The sequence below is a fragment of the Lotus japonicus genome, chromosome 2 (genome assembly GCF_012489685.1).
Source record: "Lotus japonicus ecotype B-129 chromosome 2, LjGifu_v1.2".
Classification (NCBI taxonomy): domain Eukaryota; kingdom Viridiplantae; phylum Streptophyta; class Magnoliopsida; order Fabales; family Fabaceae; genus Lotus; species Lotus japonicus.
The window spans coordinates 92,597,898-92,613,496 of NC_080042.1; the positions used below are offsets into that span (position 1 = coordinate 92,597,898).

Here is a 15,599-nt window from a genome sequence, read left to right on the forward strand (position 1 = left end):
GAAAGGTGTAATGAGTGCCTTGTTCTCGGGTAAATCTCAGTCGTTGAACCTTCTACTATCCACAAACAAGGATCTAAAGGTTGAGGATTCCCTGTTAACGAGGCTTAGGCTTATAGCTCAACGCATGTTCTTGTTGCTATGTTGTAGAGCTTGTAACACTCCGATTTTGGTGGCGTCACTTTAGTAACAAAAAATAACTTAATGCGGAAAAACGTGAATATTTTTTTTTCGATAATAATATTAGAGACTAAAAGAAATGAAACTCAACAACTAATGATAACAGAACTAATGTACAATAATAATTACAGCCCCCGCTGTAAGTAGCAACCTCGTCACGAGTAACCTCCAGAGACGGAAAGTAGAAAAAGTGTAACGCCCGTAGGCAAAATGTACAATCCCAAAAGGATAGGTCAAGTGTCAAAAACACAAGCCCTCAAAAATAAGAATAAGTCAGAGCTATGACACTAACACCCAACCTTAGTAGACTCTAAACACCCATCCCCTATACTTCCATCATCGACTCTCATCTGGTCATGCATGAAGTCCGGGTCCACGTCGAAGGCTCAATAGTAGTCATTTCGCTCCGGGTCTTCCCCGAACGACGAGGAATCACGAAAGAATCCATCGACGACATCTGACAAAAAGGGCATACATAGCCCCCCAAACACAGGTAGCACGTGCAAGGGTCAACTTACGGAATATAGTTTAGAGAATACAAGACAACAGATAAAGTATAAGGGGTATATATATGTTGTATATATACATATAAGTTCTGCATTGTCTACCCTAAGGTTTAAACATAGCATGTTATCAAATCTCTAGTACAATTCAATCATCAAAGCACATAACGATATTTATCAACATCTACTCATCAAAACACATAACGATGTTTATCAACATCAACTCATCCAAATCCCAACGAATATAATTAGAGTGCATGATATGTCAATGCAACGTCAATCTCGACGATTCCGGAAGAAGTAGGCTGGGCACGATCGAGTCGGTCCTAACACTGGCATTGTGTCGACCATAACCCTCGAGTGTCACTTACAACCTTGACATAGCCGGATCAGTCCTAACCCTGCGGGTCGACTTTTCCCTCCGCTATGCCCGACAATCAACAGGTCGATCCTAACCTTACGGTCGATCATATCCCCCGTCGATGCCCGAATTACCCGAAGGTATAAACTGTACCCGAAGGCATAAACTGTACCCGAAGGCATAAACTGTACCCGAAGGCATAAACATTATCTCATGATGATTTTCTCGAATCATCCGACTCATCTCCATCCGATGGTCAAAAATTGCTCAACGAGCAAGAGTATCAACATACTCGGAAACTATTAATTTCCCGGCTTATCCCTCGGATAGCCCAACAACACAACAGCTCCCAGAGCACAAGAGTATCAACATACTCAAAACTTATCAACTTTCTCAACACTTGGATCCGACGACACTTCTCGTTTTCCAAAACTAAGATTCGACTCCTAAGCTTCCTTCGAGATTATTATCATTACTTAAAGATTTAGAGGTTGTTTAAGGTCTTATGAGTTTTCGTTACAAAATAATTATCCTTTTAGTCTTATCGCAAAACTTCACCATTTTCTACCCACAAGGCCGCGAGCTTCACAAGAGGAGGAGGAGGAAAAATGACTGTACAGACAAATGACAATGCACATAGGCGTGCTACTGAGGATACACGCGAGCTACACCGGCTTCAGAGAGAAGCAGCCCTGGACCAGAACAGGGGACTGAATGATTTTAGAAGGCAGGATCCACCCAAGTTCACGGGTGGGACTGACCCGGACAATGCGGATCTGTGGATCCAAGAAATTAAGAATATTTTCGAAGTACTGCAGACTGCTGAAGGGGCTAAGGTGGGCCTGACAACTTATCTGCTGCTGGGCGATGCTGAGTACTGGTGGAAGGGTACCAGAGGAATTATGGGAGCTAACCACGAAGAGGTGAATTGGAACTCTTTTCGTACTGCATTTCTAGAGAAGTAATTTCCATCTAGCGCTCGAGACGAGCGGGAGGCACAATTTCTAACCCTTTGTCAAGGGAGCACGACCGTACCTGAGTATGCTTCCAAGCTGGAATCATTGGCTAAGCACTTCCAGTTTTTCAACAACCATGTTGATGAACGCTACATGTGTAAGCGGTTTCTGAATGGGCTGAGAGCAGACATCGAGGATTCAGTGAGGCCGTTGGGTATTATGCGATTTCAGGCTTTGGTGGAGAAGGCCACAGAGGTGGAGCTGATGAAAAATAGAAGGATGAATAGAACAGGAGCTGGGGGACCGATGAGGTCGAGCTCCCAAGACAATCTTGGAAAAGGAAGGTTTCAGATGAAGAAGCCTTATCAGCGCCCTATGGGGGAAGGTTATACCCTAGGACCGTACAAGCCGATGGCCATTGCTACTGGAGGTGCAGGGAATCAAGTCGGCAACACGGATGTGACATGTTTCAGGTGTGGGAAGACTGGACATTTTGCTGACAAGTGCTCAGCGACTGGACCAAGATGCTTTAATTGCAACTGAGTGGGACATCTAGCCGTGGACTGTAAGGCGCCCAAGAGGGAGCCATCTGTTAACACTGCAAGGGGAAAGCGCCTCACTACTAGGGGAAGAGTCTATATTATGGACGGAGAAGGGTCGGAGAAGTTAGCCAGAGGAGATTGCAAGAACGACGGTAACCTTCTAACCATTCTTTCTCATTCTAGTGTAATGCGTTCCATTACTCTCATAGCGCATGCAACACACCTATCTTACTTATGTTGTTTGAGCTTTGACCTTATAGTTATTACACCTATTAAGACTTTATTTGACTATTGCTCGTGTCTTAACTATAGAAGTTACACGAGGTTTAGGATAACACACTAAGCCTAGAAAGTAGTCTTCCACCGATGCGTTTAAAAGGAAGCTAGAAGCTGAAGAATGAATCTCATAGATATTCCTTATGGATAGTATACGTATGATGTTGAGGGCGTGTAGTTCCGTAGCGGAATCGTTGAGGATGTGATATCAGGATATTTGTGACTACTGGATGATAGGAACTCATTGACTGTTCCAGTGGGTTTTTCTAGATTTCCACCTTCGATGTATTAGGCCTGATCAACTTAATATTGAGGGGGTAATATTCGGAATCACAACTGGCGATGGACTTTGATAGAAGGATGTGTAAGATGAATTTGAATTGGTCGAGGATTAGTCGGTTTTGGGAGGAAAGTTCGTGTTAAGTAATTGATTTTCTTTGGGAAGGGGTTGTCGTCTTAAGAAAAGAATATTCATTTAAGAAGTATTGAAGAATTAAAGGGTGTGAGAGGTCCAAACTTAGCGAAGGTTTAGATTTTAAGACAATCGATGTAATCACGAACGCGTGAGACATGAAGCCTTGTCAGGTTTTGATCGAGAGACTAAGTATTGGATTGTTTGGAGGATGATCAAGTTACAGAAAGAAAAGTGTAAATTGGTTTGAGTGAGGAAGGTTTTGAGGACGAAGACGACAATAATGGATTTTTAGATATTAAGATGAAGATTAGCTTATAAGTTGTTGATAAGTTAATGTTAGAGGGAATGGGTCTTGAGATGCACAAGGTATTAAGACTCAAGTTGAGTCTTAATTTGAATGTTGACTAAGTAGAAGATTGATTTCATGGTGCGAATGAGGATGGTTACGAAGTTGGAAGTGACGTTAATGGACTAGTAGATTCCAAGGCAATAGTTTGTCTAGGAGTTATCAAGCGATCGAGTTGAGTTTTGGACCATAAGTGAACATCACGGGGACAAGTTGAGCATTCACTCCGGAACATAGAGAAGTACCGAGCTTCTAATCAGCATTTTGGACGAACAAAAGCAAAGGAGCAAGTGGTTAAGGTTGTGCGATTGCACGAATGCCAACAAATATTATTTCCAACGGAGACTCGACGCAAGTGGTCAAACCGGACAAACATAGAGTTGGGAGATGATATGTCTTTTGAGACGCCGTCGGTCAGCATTGGGGCTGGAATAGTGAAACAATCGAGGAGAAAACAGAGTGCTTTGGTGAAAGTTATTTGGAACAAAGACACGGACGGTGCTATATGGGATTTAGAGGGAAAGATCAAGGAATAATATCCGGAACTTGATACTGACCCTTAAGTTTCGAGGTCGAAACTTTCTTTTTGGAGGGTAGTAATGTAAGACCCAAGTTTTTAAGTTTAGAATAAGTGAATAAAACCCTATTCACGATTAGGGTTGATGTATCGTGAAGGGAAACCTGAACAAGAGTTTGTCGAATGAAATAAATTTGTGAAAGGGAAAGTTCAGGAAAAGTCTAAGGATTGTATCGAAGTCGATAAAAGTTATAGCACGATCATTATACGCTTAAACCTAGGGCAGAAACCCTAGTAAATAGCTAGTTTACGCTTAAAGTCACGATGGAAACTAATTCCAAAAATCTTCAGAGAAATGTTAGAATTCCTCTTACTCCATATATCACAATCGTTTCAAGGCGAAACTCTAGGATGTACGAACGTCCGATTCCAATCCTCGGAAATTTGCCGAAACCAAAACCCTGATAGTTCAAAAACCCTAGAATCAACCGACGATGAAGACTTTTTCTATTCGGAGCTTCTAATGAAGATTCTACACGCGTACACCAATTTCTCTTGATGATTTCAATCTTTCTGCAGAAGGAAGTTTTCTATTCCGACATTCGATGCAAAAAGTAACTTATCGGGTAAAATAGTTTTACACCGACTTTGCATTAGTCACTTAAAATACAAGGAAACCTTTTCTTAGTTTTGGAATTCTTTCGCCAAAACCTATCTTAGAATTCACGGAGAATGAAGCCGGAAAAATCAGATTCGCGAAACTTTCATTTTCCCGCGTTTTTCCAACCTCTATATATAGCAAGAAAGATGAGAAAAATCACAAAACTTCACCATTTTCTACCCACAAGGCCGCGAGCTTCACAAGAGGAGGAGGAGGAGGAGGAGAGATTTTTTTCATTTCGTGCTTGATCGTTGATTCGACAGTTGCTGCTTGAAGGTATCGAGGTATAGTCGCTAATCCTTACCTTTGATCGTCTTTTCCATAGCTTTTCTCTATGTCTTTCTGTGCTCATAGTTTTGAGGTTTTTGCAAAACTATCCTGATAACTTCATTTTTGATTCTAAACATCTTCCCTACGTTCTCCTGAGTATGTTTAGCTAATAATACTGCGCCGATTCTTGAAAAACTACCGTCGAGTTTCAATTCAGCTTAAAATACCCATTTTGGGGCAAAGCTTCATCCTTTGGACTGAAAACTATCGCCTTAGCTTAGTGCTAGTAGGATTAGTTGTCATAAACGTCGTTGGTGACGTCCCCATCCAATTTGCTTTTCGAAATTTCAGTTTTGAATTTCTGAGCTAAAAATAATGACCAAAATACTCTTGCGACAGTTTTCGATCCGATAATTTTTCCGAGTTTAGAATACCCTTAGTTACGACTAATAATAACCTAGGAACCAAGTTTGATCGAAGAAAAATCGACCCACCTAATTGTGAATAGTGGTCGTGAGCTACCCTAGGGGGGGGAAATTCCTTTTTCGAAAACTTGTTCTATCGCGCTAGATTATCGTACCTCGGAGTATGTGCTACTTCGTGTAACCTTAGTGAGTATGGACTGCTGAGTTTCTGACTGATTATGATGGAATTCTGTGGTTTTTGCTCTAAGGTTTATTTGAGGAGTTTCAAGGAGAAGGAGGCATAGAGTGTGAAGGAACGTTTGAGGAGAACGCTGGAATAACTAAAGGTAAGGGCAACTTACCTTGCTAGTTAATGCTTTAGGTGTCGATGCTTTCGACATTGATTTATTGTTTATGCACTTGTTTGTGTTTAATTGGAAAAATGTTTTCTGAGGCTTCGGCTGATAATGTAGATGATTCATCTACTGACTGTTTTTGAGATTGACTTACATGCTATGTGCTATGTGGGTAATTTAGGATGTGTGGTGCATGCTTTATATGCTAAGTGCTACGTGTTTATTCTGAGATGTGTTGATATATGACATGTTTGTTGACTGTGTTGATTGAATTATGCCTTTTCAATGAAATCTGTGTTTCTGAAAAGTGAGAATAGCGGGCAGGTCATGCCGATTTTATTTTGAGATTTTTGAGAAAGTTTGATAGGACGAATGAGATTCGGGCCTTGTTATGGTGTTTCATGGATCGAGACATTCTCTGGAGCCATTTGGGGATTAGGAGATCCCGAGAACTTATAAGTTTTGCGATAAGACTAAAAGGATAATTATTTTGTAACGAAAACTCATAAGACCTTAAACAACCTCTAAATCTTTAAGTAATGATAATAATCTCGAAGGAAGCTTAGGAGTCGAATCTTAGTTTTGGAAAACGAGAAGTGTCGTCGGATCCAAGTGTTGAGAAAGTTGATAAGTTTTGAGTATGTTGATACTCTTGTGCTCTGGGAGCAGTTGTGTTGTTGGGCTATCCGAGGGATAAGCCGGGAAATTGATAGTTTCCGAGTATGTTGATACTCTTGCTCGTTGAGCAGTTTTTGACCATCGGATGGAGATGAGTCGGATGATTCGAGAAAATCATCATGAGATAATGTTTATGCCTTCGGGTACAGTTTATGCATTCGGGTACAGTTTATGCCTTCGGGTACAGTTTTTACCTTCGGGTAATTCGGGCATCGACGGGGGATATGATTGACCGTAAGGTTAGGATCGACCTGTTGATTGTCGGGCATAGCGGAGGGAAAAGTCGACCCGCAGGGTTAGGACTGATCCGGCTATGTCAAGGTTGTAAGTGACACTCGAGGGTTATGGTCGACACAATGCCAGTGTTAGGACCGACTCGATCGTGCCCAGCCTACTTCTTCCGGAATCATCGAGATTGACGTTGCATTGACATATCATGCACTCTAATTATATTCGTTGGAATTTGGATGAGTTGATGTTGATAAACATCGTTATGTGTTTTGATGAGTAGATGTTGATAAATATCGTTATGTGCTTTGATGATTGAATTGTACTAGAGATTTGATAACATGCTATGTTTAAACCTTAGGGTAGGCAATGCAGAACTTATATGTATATATACAACATATATATACCCCTTATACTTTATCTGTTGTCTTGTATTCTCTATACTATATTCCGTAAGTTGACCCTTGCACGTGCTACCTGTGTTTGGGGGGCTATGTATGCCCTTTTTGTCAGATGTCGTCGATGGATTCTTTCGTGATTCCTCGTCGTTCGGGGAAGACCCGGAGCGAAATGACTACTATTGAGCCTTCGACGTGGACCCGGACTTCATGCATGACCAGATGAGAGTCGATGATGGAAGTATAGAGGATGGGTGTTTAGAGTCTACTAAGGTTGGGCGTTAGTGTCATAGCTCTGACTTATTCTTATTTTTGAGGGCTTGTGTTGCTGACACTTGACCTATCCTTTTGGGATTGTACATTTTGCCTACGGGCGTTACACTTTTTCTACTTTCCGTCACTGGAGGTTACTCGTGACGAGGTTGCTACTTACAGCGGGGGCTGTAATTATTATTGTACATTAGTTCTGTTATCTTTAGTTGTTGAGTTTCATTTCTTTTAGTCTCTAATATTATTATCGAAAAACAAATATTCACGTTTTTCCGCATTAAGTTATTTTTGGTTACTAAAGTGACGCCACCGAAATCGGGGTGTTACAAAGCTTGTAATAGACGAGGTGGAGTGATGAGGGCCTTAGTCGTTAAGAATGAGACCCAAACAGAGGTTTGAAGTCACTTGATCGACCTTGAGGATCGCCATGCTTGCCTATTTACACTCAGCAATAATCCCCGCCAAAACAGCAGTGCTCTAACTCTGGTCCACAATTGATTGTGGAGTAAGAGGTAAGAGTATAAAAACTGATGGTCGGAGATGATTATGCGTCGAAACATAAAGTTATTAAAAATTACATTGCTAGTTAGTAACAAATTTCAACAATTTTTTTTTTTGGTACAAACAAACAATTTTTTTTTTTGAAACTTATTTTCTTAATCATAAACAACTAGGTAAAAGTAAGATCATTAGATTTGGCACCCCACTCATTAGAAATGACACCCCACTTACGGAAACTCAGTTTCCGAAATATTTCAGAAATAAGGTTTGCGAAGCACTTTTTCACTCAAAAGTGGGGTGTTACATATATTTTACACTACAAATCACGAATTAATGATTCCGAAATAATTCGAAACTTAAAAATCCGAAAATTGGGGGTGTGAAATCTAATGGTTGAGGTGGCAAATCCAGCTCTCTAAAAGTAAGATATTTACCCAAAAAAAACAAGGGATATATAAATAGAGTTGTTAGCGTGCGTGAGTGAGTTGAGTTACCCGGGCTACTCCCATTCGAATCGGGGTACTCTAACTCTGCAATTCCACATGCCCAATCGAATCCTCTGCAATCCCCAATCTCGAAACCCTAGCTCTAATTCCCCGTGAAATGGAATCGATCGGGGTACTCCTTGTTCGCCGATTGCAGCCCTACCTCGAACAAGAGCTAGAGAAACGCTACAAGGTGTTCCGCACGTGGGATTACCCGCAGAAATCCCAGCTGCTCAGCCACCACGCCGCCTCCATCCGCGCTATCGTGTGCCACGCGAGAGCCGGCGCTGACGCGGAGCTGATCGAGGCTCTGCCGGAGCTGGAGATCGTGTCAAACTACGGCGTGGGAGTGGACAAGATTGACTTGAACAAATGCAGGGAGAAGGGTGTTCGCGTCACCTACACCCCCGACGTGTTGACCGATGATGTCGCCGACTTGGCTATTGGCTTGATCCTCACACTCCTCAGAAGGATCTGCGAGTGTGATGGCTACGTCAGAAGCGGGCAATGGAAGAAAGGTGACTACAAATTGACCACTAAATTCTCTGGGAAAACCGTTGGCATTGTTGGACTGGGAAGGATTGGAGTCGCAATTGCGAAGAGAGCTGAAGGATTTAACTGTCCAATATGTTACTATTCTAGAACTGAGAAACCAGAATCAAAATACAAATACTACCCTAGTGTCGTTGAATTAGCATCCAACTGTGATATACTAGTTGTTGCTTGCTCTCTTACACAGGAAACCCATCACATCATCAACCGGAAGGTTATTGATGCACTTGGTTCCAAGGGGTTTCTGATTAACATTGGACGAGGTACACATGTTGATGAGGCAGAGCTGGTCTCTGCATTGGTTGAAGGTCGTTTGGGTGGAGCTGGGCTGGATGTGTTTGAGAATGAGCCTCATGTTCCTGAAGAGCTGTTTGGGTTAGAAAACGTTGTCTTGGTTCCTCATGCTGGACCCGCCACAGTAGAAACTAGATTTGCTATGGCTGAACTTGTCCTTGGAAACCTGGAGGCTCATTTCCTTGGAAAACCACTGTTAACTCCCTTGGTTTAACATCTGTGGTCTGCAACATGAGATTTGGTTTACTTGCATTCAGTTACATTAACATCAATCAGTATCAGAAAAATGCTATCTGTGCGGGAATGAGATGCAAGAAGTGAGTTGTAGTACTTTGTGGTCTCACATTTCTTTGCTCAAATCTCTTTCGTTGATCCTTCCCTTGATAATCGCTTCCTCCGCCAAACTGGACGCAGATGATGCCATGCTGTTCCACCATCACCTCCCTTGACAATCGCTTCCCTTGATTTCCCTTTTCTGGATTACCAGCCAAGATATTTTCCTCTTCTCAGTGTAAGTGTGTTGCTTTCAGGGGAAGACTGGAATCCCATTACTAGCTTATTTAGTTTGTGAATAGGTGATAAAATGGAGACTACTACAGAGTCGTCACAAGTATAACACATGGTCACATACTCACATGTTGTGCAGTATTTTATTGGTCTCCATAAAAATTAAACCTAACACATTGAAGTTTGTAAGGAACTTGCTAGCATTTCTCTTCATTTAATCTGTTGATCTTGTGCTGAATCCCTGATGGTTATCAACACATTCTCAGTTTTAGAGACATTCAATTTTTTTTATTCATGTGTATGTTAAATCAATGCTAATTTTCATTGATTTTAGTTTGCTTTGAGGATGGTCATCTTTGGGTTGGCTTATCTGTTGACTAATATGCTGCTGTTTGTCGCTCTATATTCACACTCTATATTCACAGTTCTTCTAGGACAGGTCTTCTTTGTTTGATTCAAGTATGTTTGTTTGGATGCTTCTTCATTGCATTGCTCATATGTATATTTCTAGTTGGATTCTGTCTTGAATTTGTTCATTTTTATTATTCCCCTCATAGAACTTAGTTCTTTGAACTGCTGCTATGCCTCATTTACTAGCTAGTTGGTCTCTCCCCTGATGCTTCATATGCATCAACATTATTGTAGGGGCAATTCCAATGCCATTATGGAGAAACCAATTCCTTAGCTATGGATGCCAATTCTTTTGCTCCAGCCACCATTTTGATACTATAGCAACACATTTTGTACTGTTACGGCTTCAAATTGTGGTGGTTTGCTGTCTTAAGGGACTGCCACGTATCTGTGCTCCAATAACAGGTTTTTTCCCCAATAGAACAGTTATTGCAATACACATCAATTACAGTATTCTTCCTAACCTAGCTTTATTATGCTGATTATGCTTTTGTTTAGTTGTTTTACTGTTACCATGGACAACTTTGCTATTGTTCACTGTTCAGTCCAAATTATGTATTGATTCATCGGTTTTCTTCCCTTTAAAACCATATAACAACTTGTAATGTTAGAAGTTGTCGTGGAGAAGCTACTTTATAGGCATGTTACATTTCCTTCCTCTAGCCATTCTCATTTGCCAAGGAGTATTAATTCAATGCATACTCTTGTGTGGAATTTGATTCAATGCTGTGACAGGAAGGCCCATTAGTTTCTTCTATGCTCTTTGTAGCTGTTTCAAGTATATCTTTGTAGCAGGAAATGTTATGCTGAAAATTTCCGGTCATGCTTAACATTCTGCTCTCAGAATAAGTGTGAAGTATCTGCAAATTTATGTGATAATAGCGACAATGATTTGCAACAGCGCTGGAGTGCTTATGATAACATGGGACTGCAGAGGTAACGACATGATGGCGGCATCTATAGCTTGTCAAAGCTGTGTCAGGTGCTTTGTCAGCAATGGGTTGTAGGCGCTGTGTTGCAGCAGCAGATATTAAGGTGGCAAAGATTGATCCCTATTTTCCATTTAAGCTTTGTGCGTTTCTTGCCTAAGGACCTTCCTCATGTGTAGCACCACTGTTAATATTAATTCTAGTGATTATGATAAATGAAGATTGTTTGAGCTTCTTGATATCTATGTTGTTGCTTCTCAGTGTCTGAACAATTGTAAAGATATAGTTAGTTCATCCTCATTGTGTGATTTCTTGATCTGATTGAAAATAGATAGGAAACAATTTTTCATGCCCATCTTATTACCGCTCTATTTATGATTGACTAGTTTAATAAATATCATAATGAGTTTTAAAATTAGATTTCAGTGAATAGTAAGAAGAGGATAACATGACCTTTTAAATTAGAGAGAGCTTGATTGTAGGGGAGAAGATCCTCCCATGTGAAATTTCTCTCATTTGGGTTTTACTTATTGTAACAAAGAGGGTGTACCATACTCAAAAGGATTTTTAGTTATTAAAATCGTTAAATGGACCAAAATTGTTTATTTATTTTTTGATGTAACAAAATTGTTTAATTTTAAAAGTATAAGAATTTAATTAATTAAAAAATAGAGGAAAAATCATATCTCAAAAAAAGAGGAGTCCAAAGTGCTATTAAGCTTTTTTTTTGTGCATCGGAAAACAAAGTGCTATTCAGATGGGATTGGAATGTCTCCATACAGTGGTACCTCGTGAGAAGAACAAAGCGGCAGATTTCATGGCGAAGCAGGCATCGAGAGAGGTCTCCCCAAGACAGTTGTGGCGACTGCCACCGATGGCTGTTATAGAGTACTTTTGTAGTGACGTTATTAGTAGTTAGTTCTTGAGCTTTTAGTTTTCCTCTTGTAACAAAAAAAAACTTATATATAATAATATTACAAAAATTACAAACCGAAAATTTAGATATTTTATTCTCATAAAAATTTAGATATTTATTAATGGTTGAGTTGAGTCTCCAATCGGTTGATTATTTCGCGGGCATCGACGGTTGTTCTGTTATTCTGAATCACGAATCTCTACAAACGGTTCCCGAGCCTAAAACTGTGCTTATCTTCGCATCGATTTCCCCTGCCGGTGGCGGTGAGCCCGCCGTTCAAACCCGATGACGTATTTGGAGGGGAATGACGGTGGTCGCTCAAGGGAGGGCGATGGTGACTACGTTAAATTACGGTGGGGAACTCAAGATTCTCAATCGGAGGTCGCACTTCCTTCTCCGCCACCGCGAGGTGCTGCGAAGCTATGGTTTTGGGTTAAATTGGTGGCGTCTTTCCTATGTCTAGGGCTATTGGCTTTCATTGTTTTCCAATGGGTTGGACCCTTTTTTATAGAAAAGGTTTTCACACTTTTTCCCTTCATTCTCCAAATCACCACTTACATTGATTGCTTGACCTAATTGTGTTTTAGGGCTTGTTTTTCCTTCTTAGAAATTTCAATTTTCATGAACAAGTCATGCATAGATAGGTTATATATAGATTGCTTGCAGGCAAATGATTGTTTGAAAAGTGAATAATTGTGTTTTAATTATAATGTTGAATCACTTATGTCACTGATGATGTATGTACATTACTCTTATTTTTAGGTGATTATTCCAATAACAAATTGGGAGAGGAACAGATTCAGTCCTTCGGAGTTAGCGGTTATGTTGTTTGGTTCTATAGCACTATTTCCTACCTTGCTTTTGCCCTCTTCACCTTCCATGTGGATGGCTGGAATGCTATTTGGTTATGTTTTAGGATTCATGCTAATAATTTCTGCAGCTGCTGTGGGAGTATCCCTCCCCTTTTTCATTGGTTCAATCTTCCATCGCAAAATCGAAGTAAGTACATGTCTTCAGTGTTCGCATCTGTGTTCATGTGTTTACCTCACCTGTGCTAATTAGGATATTACTCATGATTCTTTGCAGGGGTGGTTAGAAAAGTATCCAAAGAAAGCTTCTGTTTTAAGATTTGCCGGTGAAGGAAATTGGTTTCATCAGTTTCAAGCAATTACTTTAATAAGGATTTCTCCATTCCCGTATATTCTCTTCAACTATTGTGCCGTCGCAACAACTGTTAAGTATGGCCCTTACTTGTGCGGATCCTTGGTAGGAATGGTGCCAGAAGTACTTGTTTCACTCTATACGTAGGGTCTCCCTCTCTAATATACTTGGTTATACTAGGAGCTTGCTTTTGGTTTGCTATAGCTATTTGAATACTTGGATTACTTATCATATATGTATTACTTGTATGTAAAATAAATGTATTACTTGTATGTAGATGTAGAAGTTTTCATGTACATCAAAAGGTATAGAGGGTAGCCATTAATGATGGCTAGCTATGCCTCCATCATGAGTATATTTTGAACAATATTGAGTGATAATTGTTTCATTAAGGTGTCATATGATGGCTTCTTGAATAAATTGATTAGTTGCATTTCGTCATATTAGCTGTGTTACATATCTGATCTGATTAAGGTGAGACTAATATGTGACATGTGGAACTACTGTTCTGATAAACTTCTTTTGTTGAATTGTTATGGCTATGGACTATTGAATTCATTGGCTGCTTGATCCTCACCACCCACCAGCTGGATACAATATTTTCTTATCTTTTTTATGTTGAAAATGTATACATACTTAGCAGCAATAAGACAATTCCTGTGTCAATTCTATGTTTGACATTTTTTTCTTCTTATTTTCTCTCTGCCCTTTCAGGTCGTTTTTGAAAACTTATATCACCTGATCTGCAATACTATATATCTTAATTGTCATTTCTTTGCTTTGGTTTCATATATATATATATATATATATATATATATATATATATATATATATATCTCCATCAAAAGCATTTTGTTAGTTAATAGTATTGATGATATCCCCTTCAGTGATGATCAATCCTAGTATATGACATGTATTTTCAAATGTTGGTTTGTTTGTAATTTTCACAAAGATAGGAACTAGTGATGCAAAATATCCTGTTGAATTTATTACCTCCTTGTCTTTCATTGTAGGGGAATTTTGATCCGAACGTTGGCCAATGCTTCACATAAAGAGCACACTATATCTGTCGTGCAAATTGTCCTCAATGTTGTTGGCTTGTGCATAACTGTAGCTACGGTATATTTTATCACAGTCTATGCTAAGAGGCGGCTCAAAGAGTTACAGAAAGGGGATGAGCTGCTATTGCAATAATCCTGTAGTTTTAGTCTGGGTTCATTGCTGACTGCATGAGGCTGCTTCCAATAACTCTCATATTGCCATATATTGATGAACACGACATAGCTGAGTGTGGTCTTCTAAGTAAGTAACCTCATCTCTGGGAGGGTTGACTGTCAAATGTTTTAAAGGGTGGTAATGGAACATGCTAACACCACTGAAATCCGCATTTTATTTATTTATTTCAGTTTGTTGTCTACAGAAGTTGTGTTTCTTTTTTTGTGCTTTGATATCATTTGAATTTGTATATGAAGTAAAAGCAAAATTAATGCAGTACAGATTTCAAATTATTTCTTTTAATATGGACAGGAGGTAGTATATACAGAAAACATGATTGTATAATTGGGGGGAGAAGCGCATCTTTGGAAACTTGTTCATCACGATGAAGTCAAATCTTTGATGGACAGAAGCAGCTTCTCTTAACTTTGGCTTCTGCCCACCACAATTTTAGATTCACTGTTGTTTTCGAACGAGTTTCCTTTCTTTCTAGTAAAATTGCTTTGATCTTTTCCCCTTAATGATACCTTGTCACTTGTATCAATGTTTGAAGATTTATACATGTGCGAGCTTGTCATGATAGTTGTAATGAATATGGTAAAAATATCCAGGCCATTCATTCAAGGGGGATTTACTTTGCCAACTAAGGCATAGATTGGAACATTAAAATATATACGTCACTTCCTGTATAACCTAATTTACTGGAGAATGAAAGATCATGATCATGTTCTACAGTAAATAATACTACTTACTATCTTACTTAAGTCAGTTGAACCAAATTTAACCATTAAAATTGGAAATAGAAATATAAAATAATCACTGAATTCACTTTGATCATTATGTTTAGTTCCACTCTCTTGGTGTCTTAAAATTTTCCATGTAGTATAAGATATGTGATACACTTTGTATTGTTGCAGAGGGAGCACATATTGTTGTCCTCTGTCTCAGATCAGCGTCTCACAGCTCAGCAGAGAATTTAGTGTTTTGTTCTGCTTAACCTTTCTATCGTTGTATTCCCCGTTACTTAAGCCAATGTCTTGAACAATTGTCTCTATGTAATGAACACTCTCATTCATAATGACATGAGCACACAGGTACATATTCGATTTCAATGCCACTACAAATGAACTGGGTCAGTTTGGCCCCTTATTTGTTTTCTTTTTTGGGGACATTGGTCAAGAATATAGGTGTACACTTTTGCTGGAGGTAGGGTCTACCAGGGTCCAGGAAGCTTATCTTGCCGTAACATTGCCATAACATTAATCATTAT

At 39.6% G+C, this 15,599-nt stretch overlaps 2 protein-coding genes across 7 annotated transcripts; both read left to right on the top strand.

Annotated features, from left to right (window-relative positions):
• The first annotated feature begins 8,349 nt into the window (after positions 1-8,349).
• Positions 8,350-11,386, top strand: LOC130741114 (glyoxylate/hydroxypyruvate/pyruvate reductase 2KGR-like). 4 transcript variants are annotated; one of them, XM_057593914.1, is made up of 3 exons: positions 8,350-9,701; positions 10,343-10,513; positions 10,844-11,386. In XM_057593914.1, the coding sequence occupies exon 1, from the start codon at positions 8,463-8,465 to the stop codon at positions 9,402-9,404; it is 942 nt and encodes a 313-aa protein (XP_057449897.1). In that variant the 5' UTR covers positions 8,350-8,462; the 3' UTR covers positions 9,405-9,701; positions 10,343-10,513; positions 10,844-11,386. The 4 variants fall into 4 exon arrangements, with proteins under 4 accessions (XP_057449897.1, XP_057449898.1, XP_057449896.1 ...); XM_057593915.1 differs by having other exon boundaries at positions 11,010-11,386; XM_057593913.1 differs by having other exon boundaries at positions 10,343-11,386.
• Positions 11,387-12,092: 706 nt separating this feature from the next.
• Positions 12,093-15,441, top strand: LOC130741115 (uncharacterized). 3 transcript variants are annotated; one of them, XR_009020310.1, is made up of 5 exons: positions 12,093-12,469; positions 12,716-12,952; positions 13,040-13,257; positions 14,128-14,416; positions 15,247-15,441. XR_009020310.1 is itself a non-coding variant. In XM_057593917.1 (4 exons), the coding sequence occupies exons 1-4, from the start codon at positions 12,239-12,241 to the stop codon at positions 14,306-14,308; spliced, it is 867 nt and encodes a 288-aa protein (XP_057449900.1). In that variant the 5' UTR covers positions 12,093-12,238; the 3' UTR covers positions 14,309-14,622. The 3 variants fall into 3 exon arrangements, 1 of the variants encoding a protein (XP_057449900.1); XR_009020311.1 differs by lacking the exon at positions 15,247-15,441 and adding an exon at positions 14,642-15,021; XM_057593917.1 differs by lacking the exon at positions 15,247-15,441 and having other exon boundaries at positions 14,128-14,622.
• Positions 15,442-15,599: the final 158 nt, after the last annotated feature.

Excerpts from the sequence above, each read along its gene's own strand:
- LOC130741114 (XM_057593913.1), top strand. The coding sequence starts at position 8,463 with ATGGAATCGATCGGGGTACTCCTTGTTCGCCGATTGCAGCCCTACCTC.
- LOC130741115 (XM_057593917.1), top strand. The coding sequence starts at position 12,239 with ATGACGTATTTGGAGGGGAATGACGGTGGTCGCTCAAGGGAGGGCGAT. Across the intron at positions 12,470-12,715 it reads GACCCTTTTTTATAGAAAAG|GTGATTATTCCAATAACAAA; the intron begins GTTTTCACACTT and ends TCTTATTTTTAG. Across the intron at positions 12,953-13,039 it reads TCTTCCATCGCAAAATCGAA|GGGTGGTTAGAAAAGTATCC; the intron begins GTAAGTACATGT and ends GATTCTTTGCAG.